Genomic DNA, 23,759 nt, shown 5'->3' on the forward strand with positions numbered 1-23,759 from the left:
TGAAAGCATCACTTAACTAACGTTGATGCAAGTAAATTCAATTAATTCCTTAACTCACTTCCTTTCAAGATAAAATATGCCTAAAAATTGGTGTAAAAGGACTAAATAGATCATTCTTGTTGCAGAAGGGATGAAACTGTGACACGTGTGTCTAAAAAGCTGCCCAGAAGTAATAAGCAGAGCGCAGTAATGGTCTGTAGCTCCTCAGTGTTATTAAAAAAATGGTGCTGATAATAAAAGCCAAACTACAAATGAGATTTGGAACGGCTGAAAGCGCCACAATGACAAAACAACTTCTAACAAGTAAATGAAAGCAGGTAGAAACGGTTTTATTAATTCTGACACAACGTGATCAGACAGAAAATTAGGAATTTTAACGGAGGGAAAACCTGGAAGAGGCTCAAAAAAACGAATAAGCACATTTCAACCTGGGTCTTTACGCAGTATTTATTGATTCCCAGCTTCATATAAACTGGATGTTGAGGCATAAACATTTTACATTTGAACAAAAATATAACCAATATTTACAATTATTGTATTAAAAATACAAAAACAACTGATACGTACTCCACCAATTGTCTTTTTAAAAGACATACAGGTTAAAGTAGTCCAAGAAAGAATGAAGAAAAGAAGGTCGTCACCAGCTAAATGTACACACCTCACTGACATCACACACCGAACGGAGTAGCAGTTCTACCCACTACACATCTTTATGCTTGGACATTTTTGTGCAACTTTATGTTTTTCAAACTACGACTCGACCCGCTAATATGCACATTATCTTCAGAGTTGAATCAAAGCAAAAATGATGCATGTCACAACTGTATTACAAACAAATTATTAACAATCTATCTGCAGCCGTTACAAAAAAAAAAAAAAAAAAAAAAGAAACCCAGGAAATTATTAGTGTGTAGAAACACTGCAGTCACTCATGTTTTTACTCAGTCTGTAGCTTCCAGGGCTGATCAATGTGATCAGTGGGATGCTGTGATAGAAGGAAACAAAACGTTCATTTTCTTTTCACAATAAGATTATTTGAAGAGTGGCGATTGGCAGCTTTGAAAGAAAAAAACAAAACAAAAAAAAAATGATAACTATACTTCATTTGTCACCTTCTCCACCGGAGTCAAAGACAGAAAAAAACAAAGAAAAATCACTTCCACTGACGGCCAGAGAAACACTTTGATCCTCAGATGTTTGTAGCAGACAGGAAGTAGGTCTGAGGATGAATCTAGTCGCACGAGAGCAGAGATGGAAACATGGAGCATCTGCGTGTAGACATCATCTACCACCTGGTAGCACACAGAGGGCCGAAGCCACAAACCAACCAGAATAAAAACCAAAACACAGGAAAAAAAACAACTAACTTCTAAGCTTCAACTGTTTCAGTCTGGTGGTAATCTTTTTTTATTTTTAATGAGCCTGGGAAAACGTCATAAATAAGGCATTTCATTCCAGAACAGCTTGATCTGCATTGCGAATGACCGTGTAAAGACATGATTGCAACCGTGGCATCTTTAAGGCGCTTGGACGTTCACGGGATGCTTGTTCAGGTTGGAAAACGGCCAGATCTGAATTCAGTGGATGCTTTCGTGTCCGTAGGAAATAAATATGGTCGAATGGAGCTCAGATTTACACCTTACCTCCTGAAACGTGCTCCACCCCCTCGATCTCCTGCGATCTCTCATCACAGAGACTAAAAGATGCTCAGAAACGAGCCGGAAACTCCTGCCGTAGCTTTAGCTCGCGGGAGACGATGACAGAATCGTACATGATTTTCAGCGAGTGTGCTTTTTTTCCCCCCCTCATCCCCCGAAGCCTAAAGCGTTCTGCTGGATCAGAGAGGAGGCGAGCTCCGGCATAACGGTTGGCTCATACCCTGGTATTCAGACAGCCAAACATCTAGGATTGTGCTCAAAGTGCAAGGATTAGACCTAGAGTAGATTTCTCTTTGTACTGGCAGATAAAAATGTGTGCGTGTCAGTATACTGCATGATGGTTCTTCACACTGAGCTCTCCTCCTAGCTTTTTTTTCTGTTTTTAAATTTAAACTAACAAGTGATTAAAAAAAAAAAAAAAAAAAAAAGTTCACGCGTGAACATGAGATAATACTGGATTTAAAGTTCAAACACTAAACAACAGACGGGCTGTTTCAGTCCAGGCGGAGACGTGTCGTTGAGTGCAATCATTCGAAGAAAACTGAAGAAAATAATAACAATAATAAACAGAAACGGGAAGAAATCTAGAGGGAAGTTGAAGATGAAGAAGTCAACCGCCGTTTCTCTCCGTCTTTAACAATAGTCTTGTTTTGTTCTTAATTGTTCGGGTTCTCCGCTTCGAAGGAAGAAAACGAGAAAGTGCGGCTGGAACTCGACACGTCACGGTTCTGCTGCGTCAGCGGTGGGTTTGGGGTTTTTGTCTTTCAGTTTATGCTTCGGTAGTCCGTTCTTAAAAATGTATTTTATTTGTCCAAAGTGCCAGGCGTTTCGTCATTGTCTTTGACCTTTCTCTCCGTCTCTTCTTCACAGTAAATTAATTTTTTTTTTTTTTGCATGCAGGGTCATCAAACCCCCCATGATGCTTTAAGGCAGGGGAGGGAGACGAGGAACCAGGAATCCACCGACTGGAGGAGGCAGGCAGGCAGGCAGGCAACCGTGGACAAGTCCGTAGGTGTGTCTCTTTAATCCGGCCCGGCCCAAACCGCCGGGGCGGGGCTCACCAAACCACGTCCACTGTGGGGCCTCAGACCGCCGACACTTGCTCATCCTCTGTGGACAGAAAGACACATGGGGTTAAATTAAATCCAGACGGATGTTTAAAGTTTTAAAGCAGTCAGCAGCAGCAGGGCTAACTAAATGGTAGGCAGAGCACAGGAACCTTTCCCCTCAGTGTTTTACTTTAGGTCATCCTAAAATGAAATCTTCAGATTATTTATATAGATTCACAGCAGGTCTTCTCGCATTTACAGTCAGTTCTACTGACCCCTCCAGACAGGTTGGTTAAAGGTTTTCTCTCTAGGAAACCCAGCAGGTTGCATTGAGTCTTTGGCTTTGCAGCAATCCCTCATACTGAGCATGCATGTAGCGACAGTGGAGAGGAAAACTCCCCTTTAACAGGAAGAAACCTCCAGCAGAACCAGAACCAGGCTCAGTGTGAACGGCCACCTGCTAGGACCCGACCTCGGCGGGGGTTATGTTCAGAAACGTTTTCTGATTCTCTGTCCGTATACGCTGCAGAAAAGGAACTAAAGGTAAGTAAAATTTTCTTAAAATTAGTGTATTTGTTCTTGATTTGAGCAGAAAAATAAGATTATCTGCCAATGGAATAAACTTTTTGCACTTAAAACAGGAACAACTCATCTTTGTCATTTGGTTTCAAGTGCAGTATGTCTAATTATCTTATTTTAGGGGTGAAAATACTCATTCCATAGACGGATAATCTTATTTACGAATAAAAACAAAGGTTTCCTTTCCTTTTTGCAGTCTTAAATGTGTGAGTCTCTTTTTCTGCCAAGTTAAAAGAGCTTAAAATATCCATAATTAGTTGAAACTCTACATATTGGTCACTGTGCTAAGAACCTGTGTTTTTATTTAATGGACCATACAAAAATCAGCCCTGGGGCCGCAGGTTTAAATTCTCAGCTTCTCTCTTTCCAGCAGCTGAACATTGACTCAAACTATCCGAACGGCCCGGATGATGAAGGCGTCGCGTGCGTGCCGGCCCAGGAGAAAGGAGGTGCAGGTTTTTGAGGTCGTCTGCAAAGGTGCAAAGAACGTTGACGGCCCCCCCCCACTGACGTGTGTGTGAGGAAAGAGTGAGCAGAGCAGGGTGTCGTGTCAGAGAAGGAGTGAGAAACCGAGTAATGTGGGAATCATGCAGGCCGCCTTGTTGTGACGGGGGGCTCGGACTCTGCTGGTGCTGGGGGGGGGGGGGGGGGGGGGGTGCGCACCGTGAGGTCAGTGGCAGTCCTGGTGTTTGCTCACATGCAGGTTCACCGAGGATCAGCTCGTTACCTGCCTGTCCGTCCCACAGGCGCTCACGGTCTGGGAGTCTGTGCCAGCGGCTTCCTCACAGCGACTAGTTTTGGAGGCAAGGACTCACCCTCCTCTTCCTCCTCGGGCTCTTGCTCGTCTGCAGGGGAGCGGGTGCGGTGGAGGCTGCCCCCCCGATGCTTGGAGGCCTGGTGGGCCTGGTGAGAGTCGGGCGACTGCGTGACCATCCGGGAGCGCTGCAGAGCCGTGGTGTAGTCGGGCGGCCGGCGGCTCGAGTGGCTCGCCGGCGGCGTGGGGGCGGCCGGCGGCGGGTGCTGTCCCTCGGCCAGGTCAGAAATGGTCAGCGCGGTGTAGCCGGGGGGAGTCGGGGGAGGCTCACGGTAGCGGCCCTCCTTTCGAGCTGAGCGAACACAAGAGAGCATAACGATCAGCACCAGCTGCTAGATGACACACGGATCCACTTAGAACACAACGTAACGGACAAACGCCGCGTTTTAGGTCCTCTTTTCAACTGCCTGATTATATGTGGACAGGAAGGTCAGATAGGTGGAGCCCTGTCTGATAGAACATCAATGAAAAGGTAATTTATTTTAGAAATTCAGTTAAAAAAAACTAAAAATGAAGGATTTATCAGAGTGTTATAGTTCAAGTGTTTCATCTGTTCCTGTGAGTGATTATAGACAACTGCTGACAACGTCCTCATGGAGAATAAGCCACTGCAGATCATGGCTGTTTGCATATTAACAGAAGGTTTAGTGGAAGAAAAACATGTGAGAAAGGTTTGCCTGTGCAAATTAATCTGCCTTGAGGGGATTTTAAAGCAAAGCTCATTCCAGAGTTTGAGGGAGATTCACTGCGGCTTCAGGAGTCACAAGCTACCGCCAGTGTTGTAGTCAAGTCACTATGCCTCGAGTCCGAGTCCAGGTTCGAGTCACAAGTGTTCAAGTCCGAGTCAAGTCCAAGTCAAGTCACGAGTCTCTAAATTTAGCTAATGACTCGGACTCGAGTTCGAGTCTCGGACTCGAGTCCTAAAACACTGGCTACCGCTGATGGATGTCTTGTGCTAAGCGACCTCTGAAGTCTCATCCAGCCACGTTGTTGCAATAAATCCCAACAGGAGCCCCCGCTAATACTGCATATACAGCGTAATACATTCAGTAGAACCAAATGTCTGCATAAACACTCCTTTATTGATTGGTCTTCCGCAATATTCTCTTTCTCTGGAAAACTGGATAGAAGTTTTCATTATTTGTAAGCCATAATCATCAATATTTGCAGAAACAAACACTAAATCACTCTGTGTGTGTAATAAATCTAAATTAGTTTTTTTTTTTTTACTCGCTTTGCTGAAATCAATGAATCTGCTTTTTTCACTACGTTACCACTGGCTACCAGCACCCATTATTCCCGTTTATTTAACAGAAAAACAATAAACATTATTAACATTAAATCTCCTATAGAAGCTGGTTAATACTGCGGCGATGTATCATCGTTAGCTGAATGGAGGACACGGAGGCGGGCAGATCGACGTTTCTGCATTCGCCATGGGAGCCAAAACAAAACAAGGACCGATTTATTTCTAACATTGACAGTTTGACTCTGAACGTCCTGATTTTTCTGTCTGAGGACACAAGCATGCAGGCTGTGGAGGTGGGAGGAGAATTTGCTGGTTCTCCTGCCATCAGGCTTGTTGCGGATCAGTTAAGAACGATCTAAAAGGCAGAACTAACAAACACGTATTACGCTGCATGTTTACTGCTGCAGTTCTTACTTCCTGCTCAGACAGTCTTAAAGTCAACCAGGCAGCTCCTCATCTGCTATGACAGCTTGATTTCACTCACATTTAATTCTAAGTTGTTTTCTTATGAATATAAGTTACAGTTTTTTCTTTCTCCTTGCTTGATTTTGGTTTTGATCATTTTGTTGTGGTTTAATGTATTGTTTTTAACCTCAGTAAGACAGTTTGCGTTACACCTGACCGTATGAATACAGATTGATTGATTGATTGATTGATTAATGATTGATTGGTTGATTGATTGATTGATTAACTGGTTGACGGGACATGAACCAACACTCACAAATAAAGCCTTTACCCCCAGCTGTGATGGGTGACGGAGACGGCCGGCCGAGCTGCTTGGCCTCCTCCGACCCGGTGGACGTGATGCTGCTCGTCTCTGGGTCGGCGTTGACGTCCTTTCCTCCTCTCCTCTTGATCGTTCCCGTGTCTCCCTCCGATTCCTCCCCCCAGTACGCGGCTGAGGAGGAGGAGGAGCTGGCCGACGCCCAGCTGCCCCGGGCCTGCGCCGCCCACAGCGCCGCGGGGCCCCCCAATAAGGCCTCCGACGCCGAAGACAGCCCCCCGATGCCGAGCTCCCAGCTGCGGCCCTGCTGCATGTTCTGGATGTTGTCGTGGGAACCAGAGGAACAGGAAGTCCAGGAGCCGCGGCCGCTGTCGGCAGCGTCCAGGGACACGCGATCTCCCTGATCCTGAGTCAGCTCCTCGGAGCTGGGCGAGGAGAGCACTGTGGAGCCGCTGGCATAGATGCCCCGACAGTCCTGCATGGAGGAATACGACCTGAGATAAAAAAACAGGACAGGAAACAAACCTCATATTAACGACTCTACTTCCAGCCTCTCCCCGCCCTTCAATCTAAACGTGCAGTCGTCCCACCCCAGGCTGTACTGGTCAGGGTCGGTCGTGGCTCTTCTCTCCAGCCGAGGCCCCCCCACGTGGGATTCTCCGACCCCTCCGGAGTGGCGGAGTCTCCTCTCCTCCTGCGCCATGTCGAACGAGGAGTTACTGACGAGGCTGGAGCGAGACGAGATCTCGCTGTGGCCGGAGTCCGAGTAGGCGTCGCCCGTCCTGCCGTAACCTGGAGCCACAAACACAGAGCGGTCTCAGATGGGAGCTGCTGTTAAAGTTAGTTCCTTATTTTTAATTAACCTTGGAGGGAAAAGAGCTATTTTGTGATGTGATGCAGAAAAAAAAAGCCAGCGGGTTAAAACTTTGCTCCACAACTGGAGGATTTTCAGCGACGCAGAGGGAGAGCGTCCTGTTTTAGTTACCACAAACATTTTTATCAAGACAGGTCGACCAATTTATGCAGCAAGGAGAAAGGAAAGGATTTTGTTATCGATGGTTTTAAGGTTGGTGATCCAAAATTTCCAGGTAAAAGTTACTAAATCTGACTAATGCATCTCTATTTCCTCTGCATTGTTTACATTGTAACACTGGTTTTTCATCTCAACCGTTTACATAAATCGCTGCTGCATCTTTATCTTTATCCTGAAAAATAGTGCAATCTACTGTGATTTTCAGAGTGATTTCTAGAGTGACTTTTTTTCAAGCTGTATGCAAACGAAATTTCGTTCTGTACGCACTTTGTGCATGCAAAATGACAATAAAGATATCTATCCATCTATCTATCTATCTATCTATCTATCTATCTATCTATCTATCTATCTATCTATCTATCTATCTATAATAATCATTGAGGCTTTGTCATTTAGGCCAAAATAACTACTTAGAATAACTAAAGCAGGTGTCAGCTCTGTCAGTAATTTATTTCCTAATTCACAAGCATCATTTTTTTAAATGATTCATCTTTTAAATGCTGCCAAAAACTGCGTTTATAAAAGATTCAAGATGTTAACAACACAAAAGGAAATAAAGAAAAAAATGCTTGTTAGTTATTTTTTCCTTTTAGTAAAACCAAATATTAGGATTAGAAATGACAAAAAAAAAAAAAACTGTTATTTTGGGAATAAATTTAGAGGTATGGTTACTTAAGGAGAAAGAAGGGATATAAAACATTATAGCTGGCAACCACCAGGTGGCACGAGCAGCTCCAGCAACAGAGACAGAGTTCAAAGAGAGAGAGGGGGGGGGGGGGGGGGGGCTTATTGGCTTACCCTTCTTGGGCGAGCTCTGAGGGGAGGTGGGAGGAGAGGAGAGCTGGGAGGAGGCGTTGGACATGGTGTCCTCTGGCTGCCTGCGGTGTCTTTCGGTCGCCTCCTCAGACAGGGACAGGATCTTCTTCAGAGACTGAGGCGAACTGGTGCCTGGAGACGTTTCCAACACAACAAGCATAATCAGCAAGAGGAACAGAGGGGGAGAGGGGGGAGCAAGCTGCATGTTCTGCTATCCGCTCATTGGCAGGCGGCCTCTAGGTGGCAGCGTTGCTACAGAGGAGAAACTTATTTGCAGACGGCTTAATGAAGGAAAACCACACAATGCAGTGGTTGCATGGAGAGAAAAAGAAATTCAGTTTCCACTAAGCTACACACACACAAAAAAAAAACATTATTCTCATTAAATATTATCTACCCTGCAGCTCTGATTAAAACATATTCTACATCTAACCTGAAAGGCTGGTCCTTAATGATTCTCTTACCAAAAGGTGGCAGATCCTTGACCGGCACTCTCTTCCGGGACGGGTAGAGGGCCACGGTGGGAACCTGCAGGGCCTGGCCCCCCTTGGCCAGCTGGCCCCGCTGCTGACTGGCTGCTCTGGATACAACCGGAGACGTGTCTGGTCGCTTCCCACCAGCATTCTTAGGTACTGAGGAGGACGTGAAGGGCAGCAGTTGGTTTTTATTTCTCAGGAACAAAGACAACGGATTGAGCAGAAGTTCAAGAAAGCAGTTGACAGCAAACTGGGCGAAATTAACTTTTTTATTTTTGATATAAATGCAATAAATCATCAATTTTTCAGCGGCACATGTTATATTCTAAATCTGTAAAGCGTATAAATATTGAAAGTGTGAAACACATAATCTGTGTTTCTATTGTTTTTCAAAGTGGATAAATAATGTGAGCAGCAGGTTTATCAGTTAAATTCATCCTCTATCAGCGCGACAACTCTTCTGACGTCAGCGCACCGCGTTAAATCTGTTGGACGTCATTCCTCGAGAGCAGCCTCTCCTTAGACACACCTGAATCACACTTCGGTTGCTAACAGGACTCTGTAGAACCTGACTAAACGCTGAGGAGGCAATTCGGCCATTGGATCAAACTGTGTTGGATCAAAAACCATCACATATGTTTCTTTTTTCTCTGTGTCTGAGCAAAATGAAGGACAGAGGGCTTAAATTGTGGGCTGCTACCTGATTTGATCGGTGTTCTGACTTCCCTTTAATCCACGACATGTGTAGCATTGACTCTAAGTGATTTTCAGAGCCTCTATAAAGGCTTTATTTACTTTTAGGGGCCCAACAGGCCTACGTGTTCAGGTCGGCGTACTGTGGCAGATGGCGTCCTCAGGCCGACGTTTTGACCGCTACTGAACTGAAATGCAGGTAAACTCACCTGTAAAACAAGGCTAATGTGGAGCAAAGCGAGTGCTACACAACAACTGAAGTATTTTGGCGACACCTGTGTACATTAGGGTGACCACGCTGGTCACGAAGGAAGCAGAAATCACAGGTTCAGCCAGACTTTTTCGTGTTTTCAATAAATTTTCTTTGCCACAAACAGTAAAATGCTTCTTTGTTATAAACTGTGCCTGCTTGCAATTCACCAGCACTGCAAAAAAGAACGAAAAGTCAGTAAAATCCTCCTGAAATGAGTTTATTTGCAGTTGATCTGAGCGGACGAAAGAGAATATCTGCTAATGGAATAAGATTTCTGCACTTAAAAAAATAATAATTATTATTAATTAATTATTAAAATAAATATCTTATTTTAAGGCTAAAAATACTCATTCCATTGGCAGATCATCTTATTCACCTGCACAAAACAAGGACAAATCACACTCATTTCAAGAAAACTACTTATATTTTGTTCCCTTTTTGCAGTGAGAGCGCTTTTTAAATCCCTCCAAAGCAGGTCGCTTTGTTAGGTCTCCAGATTTGGACTCTCAGGCATTTCCCCTGATATGCATCATGTCATAAATCTTTACTTTACCAACTCAGACACTTTTTTTAATGCATTCATGGTAAAGTTTGTGTTCCAAGCGAATAGTCCCCTCTCTTCTGCAAACTTCTTTGCAGAAGAGAGGGGACTTCTTTCTGCCCAAGCGTTTGTATTTCTTTATAGTTTGTCACTGAGAATATACACCATGTGGCTGAATACAACTGAAAGGAATAAGTAGCACATACGACTGCATACGGCGTTTAAATGTACAACTATAAACCCGTTCCAACATGGGGAGTGTTGTGTGCTGCACGTACATGTGCTGATGGAGGGTTCACACTGCAGGGAGAACGTCTGGAGGCTCTCCTCGTTCGTTTCCAGACTCAGGTTGGACAGGTACTGTTTGACCTTCCGGGCCATCTGCGCGTCCTCGTAGAGCTTTTTGGCGTTCAGGAAGGAGCTGCGTCGCACCCGCTTCTTGTGGCCACCCGTCTGGCTGACGTCGAGCACGGCTGCGTTGGCGCTGCCCTGGCTCAAAGACCTGCTCAGGTACGCGTGAGAGTACGCAGAACAAAACAAACAACGAGGAAAAGGGGATTCGGGTGCAGACAGAGAAACAGAAAGATGTACAGAAAGAATCAATAAACTGCCAGAAAGAGTACATTAGTATTTATTTTTTTAGGGGTTGGAGTGAGACTGTTCTACTGTAGGGGGAAACAGTGAGCACGGTGTTTAAACTGAGACATGCAGAAGGCAGCTTTAGGCTTTTCTCTCAACTCGAACACATTCCAGTCATTCCAGGCGGCGGGGCGGGGACGAGGGCGGACAGCTGGAGTCAAACAACAGAGGAGTAAAAAAGGGGCGACTACTGGAGCAAAGTCAGGGTTTACATTTCTGTGGCTTGAGTCCGTAGTAGTCGTAGTAAAAGCTGCAAAAAGCAACCTGACGACTGCCTGTGGGTTCAACCTACAGCCACATCCGCTCCCGTCAGTGGACAGAAGTTTAGCTCGTTGCACGGAAACGTTTTAAGCATTTACATTTTATTTCTCTGATCAGCATATTTCCTTATCATAGTGGAAAACAAGCTCATAAATACGATGCATAAAGTGTATTTTAGGGGACATAATTATGGCTGACAGAAACATTCTGGGTTGAATGTGTCCTTCTGGAAACAACGTGTTGCATGATTCGACCACAAGAATGTAAAGAATGGAAAAACATGTGAAAACATACAGGATCTGCACTGAATCGCCGCTGGGGGATCAAACTAAAAGAGATGCAACACTCTAAAACTGAGACTGCATGCAGCTTGTTGAAAAAACAACATGACTGAAGGTGACGTCTGCTAATGCAAGCACAGCGGCCACCGGTGTGACCTTTGTTACAGTCAGTTCATTCAGTGTCCTGAGGTTAGTGTCGAGCAGAATTAGTGGGAGGAACTCAAAGCTGGTTAATAAAAAAAAAATAAATGAAGGTTTTGGAAAAGAAGCAAAGGAGAACAAAAGTGGGCAGATAGACAGGCCACAATGCAAGCTGTCGCCAAACTTACCCTAAACTTCTCCATTTCTTCTTCCTAGGAGGTGGAGTGCCACAAACAGAAGTGTGGGGGATGGGGGGGGGGGGGCAAAGGGTTTAAGAGCAAAGAGAAAGAGAGGAGACAAAGCTTAGGACAGGAAAGACCACCAAGATCACCAAAGAGAAGCAATTACACCACACCCACATGAAAGTCAGCAGAAAGGATATTCACTTGGCTAAGAAGGCGTCATGAGACAAAGACCCACTATCACAAAAAGCTCTCAGCACTTCTAAACGCCAACAGCGCCTTTAAGGAAACAGTTGCTCGAGAGAACAGTGGCCAAAAGGAACAGCTGCTGAGGGAGAAGCGTGATGCAGGGACCCGGCTGACTCTAAGTGGACCTGCTGACCCCACAGAGCCGGTTAGTCTGAGGAGAGCTGGTCGCTCCTAAAGGGCAGAGCGGGGCTTTGCCAACGTTTCCTGCCTGAGACACGGCTTCCCTACCTGGTCCGGAACATCAGCGCCGGGTCCATGTTGACGGAGGCCATGCGGCCCACGTGACGGATTTCTTTGGCAATCATCCTAAGCTTCTCAAAGTTCACCAGGCCGTCCACTTTGGAGTCATTGCCTGTAAATTCAGCACATGAGAAGGATTTCAGTTTTTAAAGAATTAGAAATAAAATAAGGAGAGCAGGGTTTTGTCGGTGTAGGAAGTGGTTCTCAAATGTTCCCTGTTGCCTTTTAAGAATGAAAAAATGCACCGAAGCAGTTGCCCTGAAGATTACCCAGAATCCCTTTTACATTTTACAACAGTTTCGAACTAGAATTTTTTTACATTGGCACATTTTATAAACTATATGTTCATAAAATGTCAACAACAGTATGAACAGTTTCTAGTCTGTCAAGTTCATGCAGTCAAAACAAAAGATGAAACTAAACACGCTGCAAAGACAACACGTTACTTTTAGCTGGTCATGATTCAATTAAATACACCTGAATTACCGTATGTTTTATTATTAATTATAAGGCCCACCGTGAATTGACGTGTCTATGTGTGTTTATGTCCAACATAAGGTGCACCGGATTATAAGGCCCATTAAATATTCTTCCCAAGTGTGTAATATGACTCCACACTGTAAAAAGGGAACTAAAAGTAGGTAAAGTTTTCTTTATATTAGTGTTTTTTCTCGATGTGAACAGGTAACTAAGCACCTCTCATGTTACATTGGCCAGTTTTAAAGAAGGATAGCCTGCACGGAGTATCAATACGTGGCAAGTGCTGCATACTAACCTGAAAAAGCATTTAATATGTTTAAAGTTAAGGTAATACTTGGGTCAAAACTTAACCCAACGCTGCTTCAAAGAGACAAAAATCAAATCAGCTATAGTTCTTTTAAGTGACCTGCTCACAGCAACCCCTTGACGCAGACGTAGGTGAAGTATTCTCTAAAAGCACGAAAGTACTCAACATAACCAGTGGAAACGCAGTCAAAAGAGAACGGTTGATGCCACACTTTCAAAATGGCCATGCGCAGTGTTGTAAACAATTATGAACAATAGTCAGTGTGTTTATGGCAGCTGAGCAGAAATAAACAGAGGGTTAGAGACATAGAACAAGATAGTTTGTTCAATTGTTGCATTCAGAACTTTTTTTAAAAAATAAAATGTATAAAAAAACACTGTTTTACTAGATAAAAGCTGATTCCTTTGCATATGGTGTTAAAAACAAAAGCAACTGGACTTGTTTTCCGTAGTGGAAGACGTTTCGCTTCCTCTCCCCGAAGCTGAATTCAAAAAGTCTGGAGTAATGTGGAGTAACAAGCTTTATACCATTGCCCAACAAAGGCCTTGCAATGGCTTAGATAACATGCTAATTCAATCAAATGACCTGGATGACTGAGAATCTTTACCAGCAAACTTCTGTGCCATTTCATGTCCATACAGAGGAACTTGCTCGGCGAGGGCTCCTTTGAATTCCCCCATTTTGAATGAAATTTGCGAGCATGGTCCGTGCCAAGTTACCAAAACTCGCAGGTGCACGGCCTCGATGCGCGATACCGTGTGCGGTCCGTGAACAGTGGCGGGGACGGCATGACTGCCCCCATTTGGGCCTGCACCCTTGCATCTTGTATAAAACTAACTTAACATTTGTGCTGGATTTCCTGAACAACAAAAAGCCAACACTGCTCTTGCCACCCAGTAATTCTTAACAGCTCCAAAAGGCAAAGAAAAAAAGCGTATTTAGTAAAGCCTAGCTAGCTTAGCTAATCTAGCTTAGCTTAGCAGTGACTCGTTTTAAACCATTACCTGTTCAAAATTTACTTGTAAAATTATAGATTTTGTTACATGTAGGCAAATTGTAACTTTTACTGAACGTCGTCAAATGTCACAAAATCTGCTTCTTTTATTCCAATTGAGAGATCTTCAGTTTTAAATGACTGGGAATTTTTTATTTTTTTTTAGGATTTAGTTCTGAGACATTTCTGGTTATCTTAGCCAAATAATGAATACACATGAACTGAGTGCTTGTTCTGAAGCACCTTTTCCATGGCATTGCCAGTTTTGATAATTTTAAACAGAAGCCGCTTACTTCCGGACATTTTGTGAGTCAGTTCATAGCAGTTTCTGTGATATTTTAACAACGGACCATTGAAAGTAATGTCCTATTCTTCTATTTGGTCCAAATATGAACAGAACTGCCATGAATGAAAATGACCTAAAAACAATGAGAAGTAACGTACCTTCATGTAGGAAGGTGAGGTCCTTCTTGATCACCGGAAACAGGGGGATGATCGGTGGCTGAAGGTTCTGGTTGTTCAGAACGTTCCTGTACTTGGCCATATTTCTAGAGGGGTCGAACAGATCCTGCAAGTCGCCGAACAGCTTCTCGTACTTGCTTGGTAATTTCTCCCACGTTCCCCTTAGTCTGGAGACGGGAGCCAAGTTCAGGCCACTGCGAGGAGAACCACAAGAAGTTCCTTTAGATGTAACTCATACTTTGTACAAATCGTGGAGTGAGTTGAGCAGAGAGAAAATATAAAAGAATGCAAGTAATGGCTTAACACTGCAAAAACAGAACTAGAAATACGTAAAATCTTCTTAAAATTAGTGTAGTTGTCCTTGATTTGATCAGGTAAATAAGATGATTTTCCAATAGAATAAGATTTTTGGACTTAAAACATGAACAATTCATCTCCATCATCTTATTTCAAGTGCAGTATATCTAATTATCTTATTTTAGGAGACAAAATACTCATTCCATTGGCAGATGATCTTATTTACCTGCTCAAATCAAGCATAAACACGCAAACTTTAAGAATATTTTGCTTATTTTTAGATCTGTTTTTGCAGTGAAGAAACCTGATATTTATATGTTTTTGCTTTGTCTAACCTTATGATGGCAAACATGGAGTTGAAGTTCTTGCACTCGCGACAGTGAAGCGCGATCTTGATGAAGTGCTTGACGATCTTCATGCGCTTGAGCTGGTTGGGTTCCCGCACCACCTCCGTCGCCACCCAGAAGGTCTCCTGGTTGATGGACTCCTCGAAGTGCTTGAGGCTGACGGAGCCGGTTTTGGAGCGCAGCTTGAACAGGTCGTCGATGTATTCGGTGGGCTCGATGGCACAGAAGAGCTCGAAGGCTCTCATGGAGAGCTGGGTGGCCACCTCCACCGTGCTGAGCTGCAACAGAGAGATCTGGCCTTCTCGCAGGAGGTCCTGGGCATCTTCATCCGAGCAGAGTGTCTCCGTCTCCATGTTGCTCTTCAGGTAGTATCTAACGGCACAGAAGGGATTCAAATTTGATTTTATAAGAATTTACTTAGTTTTGAATAAGGCTGGGTATCATCTAGAGTGAGCCGATTCGATACAATTCTCGATACATAGCTCACGATACAATACGATTTTCGATATAGCTCAGCTTGATTTGATTTGACTCCAATATCGATATTTATTACTTTCAAATTAATGCTCAAAGTCATTCAATCAAAAAAACAGCCAAATATATTTATGTTCAATTTATTGAACAATGCATTCAATATTCAATGTTCAATGCATTTAAAATATCACAGAAACCCAAAATGTGTTCAAACATCTGATTTTAGGGACAAAGGCGCTTCTAAAACCCTGTCGGCCATTCCGCAAATTCGTCTTACTAGCACTTCCTCACTGTGAACAGTAATGGAGCGATGTAATAACGCCCCCTAGAGGTTGGGAGGTATATCGATATTGAAAGCCAGAATATCGATAATAAATCGTTTTTAAAAACATCGATATTAATCTTTGTATCGATTTTTATGCACAGTCCTAGTTTTGAAGCTTAGCAGCAGTTCAAGATAAAGACATTTAAATGCCTGACTGCTAATTGGACAGAGAATCAATTACACGCAGTTGCCTGTGGAATTTGGAAAATCCAAGCATTAAAATAGGTTTCCTCAGAAGACCCTTACCTGCCACTCAGCTGAATCCTGTCAGCAAGCTTAGAGAGCTGATCAGGTAACCGCCTCTGTTTAATGACGCCCTCAGGGGTGACAGACACTTCACATAGTGAATAAGCCTCCGGCGCAGCAGTCAGGGCAAACTCCCTGATAGCCTGGGCCACCACCTCTTTAGCCGTCGTGTCCTTCCCGATCATGATATATCGGGACTGCTGGTCCGCCTTGAAGACTCGCAACACTTGGTCTGACATATCTGGGGGGGGGGGGGGATAAAATTACAGCTTATCGGCAAAAATCTACATTATTCTGGGTGGAAAAAAAAGGAAAGAAAAATTATTCAAGCAAGTCCTAGAAGATTTAACACCCACCACCGTCATCGTGATGAAACCCAAACCCCATGTTTGATTTTTTCGTTTCACCCCACAAGGTCATTTAAATCACCCACAGTCCCTCAAAGGTTGTGACACTGATTCTGCACGTCTGCTCACTAAATCATCGCTGAGATGGCTGAGCACGACAGAGAAAAACGGCTGAGAAGCAGAATTATGATAAGAATCGGTACTCACTCGGGATAACTGGTACTGAAACAATAAAACATATGATGGAAGTTAATATGTATCGTCTAAACCGTAAATCTTTTCTATATCTGTTCCCCTGTTAAGATTCATACAACATTATAAAAAAAAAAAAAAAAACATGCATTTCACTAAAGGCAACTATTGAGGCCAGTGTAGTAGCTTCTTAATGGATTTACAAAACTGATATAAAAGAAATCTGTGTTAAATATGACAAAGGAAGTGTTTCCTTTGATCACCTAAATATTAAAAACTAAACCTGCCTGCACAAATCACACAAATACCAGGGCTATACTTCTTTGCTTTGCTCTGACTTGACAACTGCAATTAATGTTTTCTAGAGACTTCAACAAATAAAGAAATTTTTTCAGCATGAATCTTTGATTGAGTTAGTAGTTTTGAATCTGGCAGAAAACAGAATTACCATGTTTTTGCACCATAAGGCGCCCCGGATTATAAGGAGCATCAACTGTGTAATATCACTCCTTCATGTCCACAGCTCTCTATCCGTCTCTGTCAGGAGGACAGAGTAGCTGGACTACACTGTCCTGTTTCTAACATAAGGCTAAAATAAACTTTTATATTGGATTAACTTACTAGGTTTATTGTTGCTAGCACATACTCCAGGCTGCCTCACATAAATGCACTTCTAGTTTATTAATTACAGTCAGGCAGTCTTGCAGACAGCTCAGGGGTCCTATCAGGTAGTGACACAGTGTACCGTAATGCTCTTAACATCCATCGAGCGGAGCGGCTTGATTGCTTAACAAAGTCGTACTTACATATTTTAACAAATTTCTGAGCACATTGTACCACATAAAATCAGTCAGTAAGCACAACGGTAATCATAGATAAATTGCACCTGATTTTAAGGCACACCATCAATTTTTGAAAAAATTTAATGATTTTTAATTACGCCTTATAGTCCACGAAAATTATTTCCATTTTGCACCAAAGCACATGTTCCTAACCTCAAATAATGCATTAAACTACCTCCTGTTTGTTGCTTTCACAGACGAAAAATTGTGAAGTTATTTAAATTTGATGCATTTAATGAACAAGGTAACATTATTATTATTATTATTACTACTATTATCAGATTTGCTGACAGAATCAGAGTTCATCAAGAAAAAATGGACAGATTCCTGTTTCTGGCTGATTTTCTTTTGGATATCAGTATCAAAGGACTCAGCAAAGAAAAGAAAAAAATTTTTTTTGGATTTATTGCAAGTAACATCGTCACTGCAGCATTGAATGATGTTGCCATTTCATGGTGTTCTAATAAAATGCTTAAATATATGTCTAGTTTAGATATAAAAGAGAACATATGCCCAAACTTTATTAAAAAAAAAATCCCCCCTGCTCACCTTGTTCCCTTTCTCACATTTAGTTTCAAACACGGTGCTTGTGCTGAAGTATTTAAGGGCTTAGTAAACACGCCCACTGCTGCCGCCTAGTTAAAGCGTCACTCTGCGCGCCCACGGCGTCTGAATACACACCAGGCTGGTTGTTGAAGTCGAGGATGCGGTGGTGTGACTGCAGGAGGTCTGGGTTCGACGACGACAGGTTTCCACTGACCGGCAGGGCTGGTGGGATCTGTTTGGACGGCTTCATGCCCACTATGCTGTCGTCCTGTGATTGGCCCACACAAACGTCGCTATGGAAACAAGGAGAACAGAGGGATGCAGGGAAAGGGGGGCGAGAGAGCAGCTCCGTCAGCAACAAGCAGAGGGCGACGTTTGCGTTGGCAAGGAGCTTAAAAAAAAAACGCATGTGAGAGTAAAACTGCTCTGGGCCATTCGTTTCACAACATGGGCGGATTGGACGGATCTGAAGTCAACCGGTCCTCTTACTTGTACGGTTTGGGGGGGAGGATGCTGGTGAGCGTCTTGTCGAAGATCTTCTTCAGCTTGTTGCGCCCTCCGACTGAGTTGCTCTTGGCCTTTTTGCTGGCTTTCTCCAGGCCCATGACCTGCTCCACGTCCACCGCCAGGTCCGGTATGGAGTAACGGCTGGCCTTCTTGATGTCCCCGATCTTTGGTAGGTGAGGAGCCCCGTTCTTCCTGTCATGCTCCTCATCCCCGTCCAGGTCGTGGTCGTGTTCTGGCCGTGTTAGCAGCTCCTTGAACACTGAATGGAGAGTAATATGGTAAAAAAGAAGATGAGCTACAGTCTTGGGGGGAAAAAAAATCCACATGCTTAACTGGTTACGATTACAAGACAGCCAGCATACATTATAACCAGGAGATAGAAATGAAAAAAAACGTACCTAAAAGGTTTGTTTTCACAGTTATGGATAAGTGAGTGTTGTTCTTTAAAATCTCGTTGGCTTTGCTGAACTGGACAGTCTCAAAATTCTGCCCATTTACCTCCAAGATCTGCAGAAAGAAGAGACACGCTGTATCAAAACCTGAACATGCCTAGGAAAGCCAATTCTTCTGCCAGGAAATAAAGCTTTCAAGTAAAGCATCTCTCCGTTTTTTTACCAGCCCAGATCAGTCAAATGTTTCTCAGCATGAAAGAAATCAGAGATGCAGCTGATCTATGGGTCATGTGGCTTACTTTTAGTAAGGTGCAGCAAAGAGTGGCATGTTGGGAACAACTGTTATCAACCTAGGGCTGGATGATAATTCAATAACAATATATATCAATGATAGAAAAAGGGTCAATAAAGAAGTTCAATAGAATAACAGTTTTCCTTCCTTTTGCATTTTAGCAATGTAGGTTCAGAAATTAATATTTTAATATTAATATTAAAATATTACTAATATTTTAATATTAATATTACATCTCCATTAAATCTTAATATTACAGTCATTACATCCTTCCAAACAATCACAAACGCAGACTCAGGATCGCTCCGCCCCCTTCAAAGAGCTCAGAGACCAGTTTTTTCTTTTTTGGTAAAAAGTTGTTTTAACAAAGGATTGAGTTTGAATTCAGTGTTTGTGTATCTGTATCTAAAAATCGGTTGCTAAGCAGCAGCATGAAATGTCCAGGGCTGCACTTAAAATCTATGTTTTGAATTTGTTGGCAATTATCGATATCGATTAATGTGATTTCTATTTTATCTCTATTTTTTTTTTTTTTTTATATCGTCCAACCTGCCAACCCTGAGTCCGTTTCAGTCCTAAAACCACAACAAGAAATGCTTTGAAATAGTTAAAAACTACTGGGACTTTCACTGGCAGTCAGGTGAGACTACAATTAACTTTTGGGCAACATTCCATGTGGGTCAGGTGAGGAGCAAAGATTCTGGTATGGAGGAGAACCTGTTTCAAATCCGTACTGCTATTAATTCAAAGGTTTATGTGACGTCATTTGGAGAAACTGACGTCAGTAGCTCTGCTGCTGTAGATATATGGCAAGAAGTTTTAACATTTAATCAACAAGTTTAACTATTCAGAATTATAGATGTCTATAACGTCATTTTGGCTAGTGGTGATGTCACTGTGACTAGTATGACTTCTGATTTAAGATATAGCTAAAACTAAATTACAGATCTCTATGATGACAAACGACATGAATGGCAAAATAGAATCTGAGGGTGAAAATCCTCTACATGAAAAGACCGAACCGTGGTAACTACCAAACTGCAAAAACAGAACTAAAAATAAGTCAAATTATCTTGAAATTAGTGTATTTGACCTTGATTTGAGCAGGTAAATAAGATGATCTTCCAATGGAATGAGTATTTTTACCCCTAAAATGAGATAATTAGATCTACTGCACCTGCAATAAGATGAAAGAGAGGAGTTGATTCCTACTTTAAGTGCAAACATCTCATTCCATTGGCAAATCTTCTTATTTAACTGCTCAGATCAACAACAAATACACTCATTTCAAGAAAATTTTACTTAGTTTGGTTTTGCAGTGAAGCGTAATTCAACGCTGCACTGATATGACAAATCAAGCTGGTCGCTGCTCCCCCTCTTCCCGTGTATCGGATTTACACGACGGTGAGCTACACTTTAAATGTAAAAGGCAAGGTCTGGAATCCTCTGTTTTTTGTGTTGCTTTCTGGACTGACCAGAGATGATTAAACTTATTATTTAAACTCGTAGCAGAGCAGAGAACATTACAGCGGACCCAGGACTCTGGCTGATTTAGGAAGAGGTCTAAACGGACCGACCTACAGGGTCCACGTCGCTATTTTGGCAACATTTAATGGTTCTGTCGCATAAAAAGCAAACCAAGGTTAATATTAAAGCTGTGAATTAGACGTTCCTGAATCAGTGAATAAAACGCGGAAGGTGTGACTGAGCTAAAGGGGGAAAATGCTGCAGAGTAAGTCAGCCCATCGCCTTGCTTTTGGGAGAAACAGCTGCAGAGGATGTTTGGTGTCAGGAGGGCTTAACCGCCGGCCAGACACTCGCGAGATGGTTTCCAGGATTAGGAGACTTGGCTACCAGTTGAGGGGCGTGCAGAGAGAGAAACGGGCTGGGAGGTCAAGATGTGAGGAGAAAGTCCACACAGGGTGTCTCCAGCAACTGGAAAGTCTAGTTTCAGACTCCTCCAAAGGAACCCCGTTCTGATGCTAGCTAGGTCCAAATGCAAAACCATTTTCACAACAAAAATGAGCCTCAACTGGGAAAAAAAAGATAAATTCAACAGCCGGACTGTGTGTCTGACAGGAGAGAAAGAAATTAAAGAGCTTTTGAGAACGCCGGCGGGCTGAATGCACCCAGAAAAAGTCTGAATTATAAAAGCAGGGTGTTAAAATGCAATGCTGCTAAGTCTGGTGATGTGAAAGTCACCTGATCTCCACGCTTGAGTCCGGCCTCGGCTGCCTTGCTCCCTGGCTCCACGGCATCAATGAAGATGCAGAAACCTTTCTCCTGACCTCCCAGGAGGCTGAAGGCCAGAGGAGAGTCTCTGGACGGCTTGGTGAGCGTCACCAGCCGAGGCTTGGCTTTAGCAGCGCACGCTATGTTTAACAGTCTCAGGTGCCCGCACATTTTCTGCAAAGAAAGAGAAAGATTTAAAAAATGTAAGATTGTTTTTTCTTCTTTTCCTGCATTTGCTGAGGCGCTCGTGAAAACTTACTTCTTTCTCCAGATTGCTCTCAAACTCCTCCAAAAAGTGAGTCATGGCGGGGTCTCCCTCGAAGTCATTGAAGTGATTGTTTACCCACAGCAAGACTACCCGTGTAACCTGAGAAAAGTCACATGATCAGCACAGGTGGGCAATCCAGGGTGAAGACAGGTTACAACGTTTAAAACCAAAAAGCTGTTTTATTCAAAAAGTCTAACTCATTTAGATTCACTACACTTACAGCGATCAATTTAACTTTTTCATTTTACCTATAGCCAAGGGTATCACATAAAACCTATAAAACAGGAATATTTATTGCAGAAAAAGCAGCGCACTAAAGGGTTTTCACATATTCTACGCTCAGCGCTGCATCAGGGTAGCGTTGTGTGGACATGATCGTTCTGAGGAAGCCAAACTTTCAGCCTTCTGACTTCACCGGTTCTCTGTGGTCTTCTCGTCAGGCCAACAAAGACCAGTGATAAGGTGGTCATTAATGCAGGGGTCGCTACTTCCTGAAGGAGCACAGTTGTGCAGGAAAGTCTCCACAGATCCTGTCAGCAGTCCTGGTAGACGGCACAGACGATTTTGGACTAGACCAAACACAGCGGACCAGCACCAGAAGATGATCAGGATTTCTAAATCATCACCGACTGTGGAACCGTCATAAGAGACTTGGATTCTGGGCCTTCGCTCTCTTCCTTCAGACTCATGGACCTTCATTTCCACATGAAATTCATCTGAGAAGAGCTTTTATCTGAGCAATAATCCAGGATTTCTTTCTCCTTAGCCCAGTTGAGAAGATTAAGACATGTTCTCAGGTCCAGGAGACGCTGAAGAAGAGAACAGCCACAGGTGAAGCTCCTGGATGCGTCTGTGTGTGGAGGATCCAGCTAACTCCACACCATGGGGATCTTTCCCAAACTCCTGAATGCGCTTCGTCTCTAGACTGCAGTAAGTCTAGTGCAGAGGTGTCAAACTAATTTCTATATGGGGCCACTTTGGCATCATGAAGTCATTAAAAGGGCCGCTTGCACGTGTAGAGACGATACTTTTCATTTCATAATTTCATTCCAGTTCACACAGTAGTATAAAAAATGCACAGTAACATAAAAGTAGCACTCTTAGGCCCAGTTTATCTGCAAAAAAAGTTGATTTTGGGGTGAGTTACACTTACAGGAGGCACAGTTTTAGCCACTTTATACACTATAAAAGGATATATGCCTTTTTTTTTTGGCTCTCGAGGGCCGGATAATTTACCTTGAAGGGCCAGATTTGGCCCGCGGGCCTTGAGTTTGACACCTGTGGTCTAGTGTTTGTGCATCTTTTTTCACACTTTTCCCTTCCAGTTAATTTCCATTAATAATAAATTATTTCCTTTCCTACCATCTTTTATGCCCCTCTCCATGGACGATGGCAGTGACGGTTTCACCTTCCGAGATAAATTATTGAAATAATAATGATATTCTAATTCATTGAGATGCGCTTTCCAACTGTTTTTTAAGTGTCATAGTGTTCATTCTGTTGTCTAAATGCAGCATAAAGTCTTAGTCTGATAAAGACTACAGATTCTTCCTAACTTATATCTGAATCATTAATAAAAATCCAGGTTTTTCTGAAGATTTGACATCCATCTCACCTGAAGCCCGTCTCTAGCCAGAACCCTGAATGATCAGTAATCTCGGTCCATATTAGGACGACTGTTCTGTCCTGCTGCCCGTACCTTGTCCCTGAGACTTGGGTCGTGAAACCACTCCAGGAGCTTCTTTCCCACGACCATGGGGCTGGAGAGGAAGGTCCGGTAGGTCAGCAGGAAGTCCTCGATGTAGGTGGGATCCACTACGGAGTGCTCCTCCACCAGATGCATGGTGAGGCGCTCAGGTGTACCCTGATGATCAGCAATGAGGGCATGAGTTTAGAAGTTGATCCAGCAAAACTAGACAGCGTGCTAAATGACTGTGGACATCTCACCTTGATGACAATGTGTCCTTTCCTGGTGCCGGTACGGTCCAACTCTCGGTGTTCCTTCACCATAACGATCTCTCCTTCCTCCTCAACCTTCTGCATGTTCTTCTCTACCTGGTTGAGGATGCAGCAGTACTCCTGCTGGGCTATGCACACGAACTGAAACGACACAAAACAATCCAGCTCATTAGGAGGTGATCCACTGTGGGAATTACTAAAAAAAACATATTTTATTCACACTGAGCTGAGTCAGCTAATGATGAAAAACACATTTCAGTGATCATCTGGTCGACTATTAGACCAGTCGATCGTTCTGCAGAACCTTCTAGTTTCTTGTCAACTTGTCGCAATCAGGGGATTTAAAGCGACAAAAGTGGTTTCTTCCATGAA

General features: G+C 43.2%; 1 protein-coding gene across 6 annotated transcripts in view; it reads right to left on the reverse strand.

Moving 5' to 3' along the window:
- Nucleotides 1-428: 428 nt before the first annotated feature.
- rapgef2 (Rap guanine nucleotide exchange factor (GEF) 2) overlaps nucleotides 429-23,759 on the reverse strand; it is an 84,985-nt gene continuing 61,654 nt past the window's right edge. For 4 of the 6 annotated variants that reach the window (XM_036127204.1, XM_021320617.2, XM_021320618.2 and 1 more), the window contains 20 exons: nucleotides 23,376-23,528; nucleotides 23,128-23,292; nucleotides 21,420-21,527; nucleotides 21,131-21,334; nucleotides 18,643-18,751; nucleotides 18,227-18,503; nucleotides 17,873-18,030; nucleotides 16,365-16,379; nucleotides 15,811-16,051; nucleotides 14,754-15,137; nucleotides 14,104-14,315; nucleotides 11,867-11,990; nucleotides 11,396-11,419; nucleotides 10,164-10,387; nucleotides 8,387-8,554; nucleotides 7,905-8,054; nucleotides 6,664-6,865; nucleotides 6,071-6,567; nucleotides 4,014-4,392; nucleotides 429-2,768 (listed from right to left, as the gene is read on the reverse strand). In XM_036127204.1, coding sequence (XP_035983097.1) covers nucleotides 4,037-4,392; nucleotides 6,071-6,567; nucleotides 6,664-6,865; nucleotides 7,905-8,054; nucleotides 8,387-8,554; nucleotides 10,164-10,387; nucleotides 11,396-11,419; nucleotides 11,867-11,990; nucleotides 14,104-14,315; nucleotides 14,754-15,137; nucleotides 15,811-16,051; nucleotides 16,365-16,379; nucleotides 17,873-18,030; nucleotides 18,227-18,503; nucleotides 18,643-18,751; nucleotides 21,131-21,334; nucleotides 21,420-21,527; nucleotides 23,128-23,292; nucleotides 23,376-23,528 — 3,771 coding nt within the window. In that variant the 3' untranslated portion in view covers nucleotides 429-2,768; nucleotides 4,014-4,036. The remainder of the gene's footprint in view (nucleotides 2,769-4,013; nucleotides 4,393-6,070; nucleotides 6,568-6,663; nucleotides 6,866-7,904; nucleotides 8,055-8,386; nucleotides 8,555-10,163; nucleotides 10,388-11,395; nucleotides 11,420-11,866; nucleotides 11,991-14,103; nucleotides 14,316-14,753; nucleotides 15,138-15,810; nucleotides 16,052-16,364; nucleotides 16,380-17,872; nucleotides 18,031-18,226; nucleotides 18,504-18,642; nucleotides 18,752-21,130; nucleotides 21,335-21,419; nucleotides 21,528-23,127; nucleotides 23,293-23,375; nucleotides 23,529-23,759) is intronic. The other 2 variants (XM_021320610.2, XM_021320619.2) reach the window with 1 other exon arrangement.

The sequence above is a fragment of the Fundulus heteroclitus genome, chromosome 23 (assembly GCF_011125445.2).
Source record: "Fundulus heteroclitus isolate FHET01 chromosome 23, MU-UCD_Fhet_4.1, whole genome shotgun sequence".
NCBI lineage: Eukaryota > Metazoa > Chordata > Actinopteri > Cyprinodontiformes > Fundulidae > Fundulus > Fundulus heteroclitus.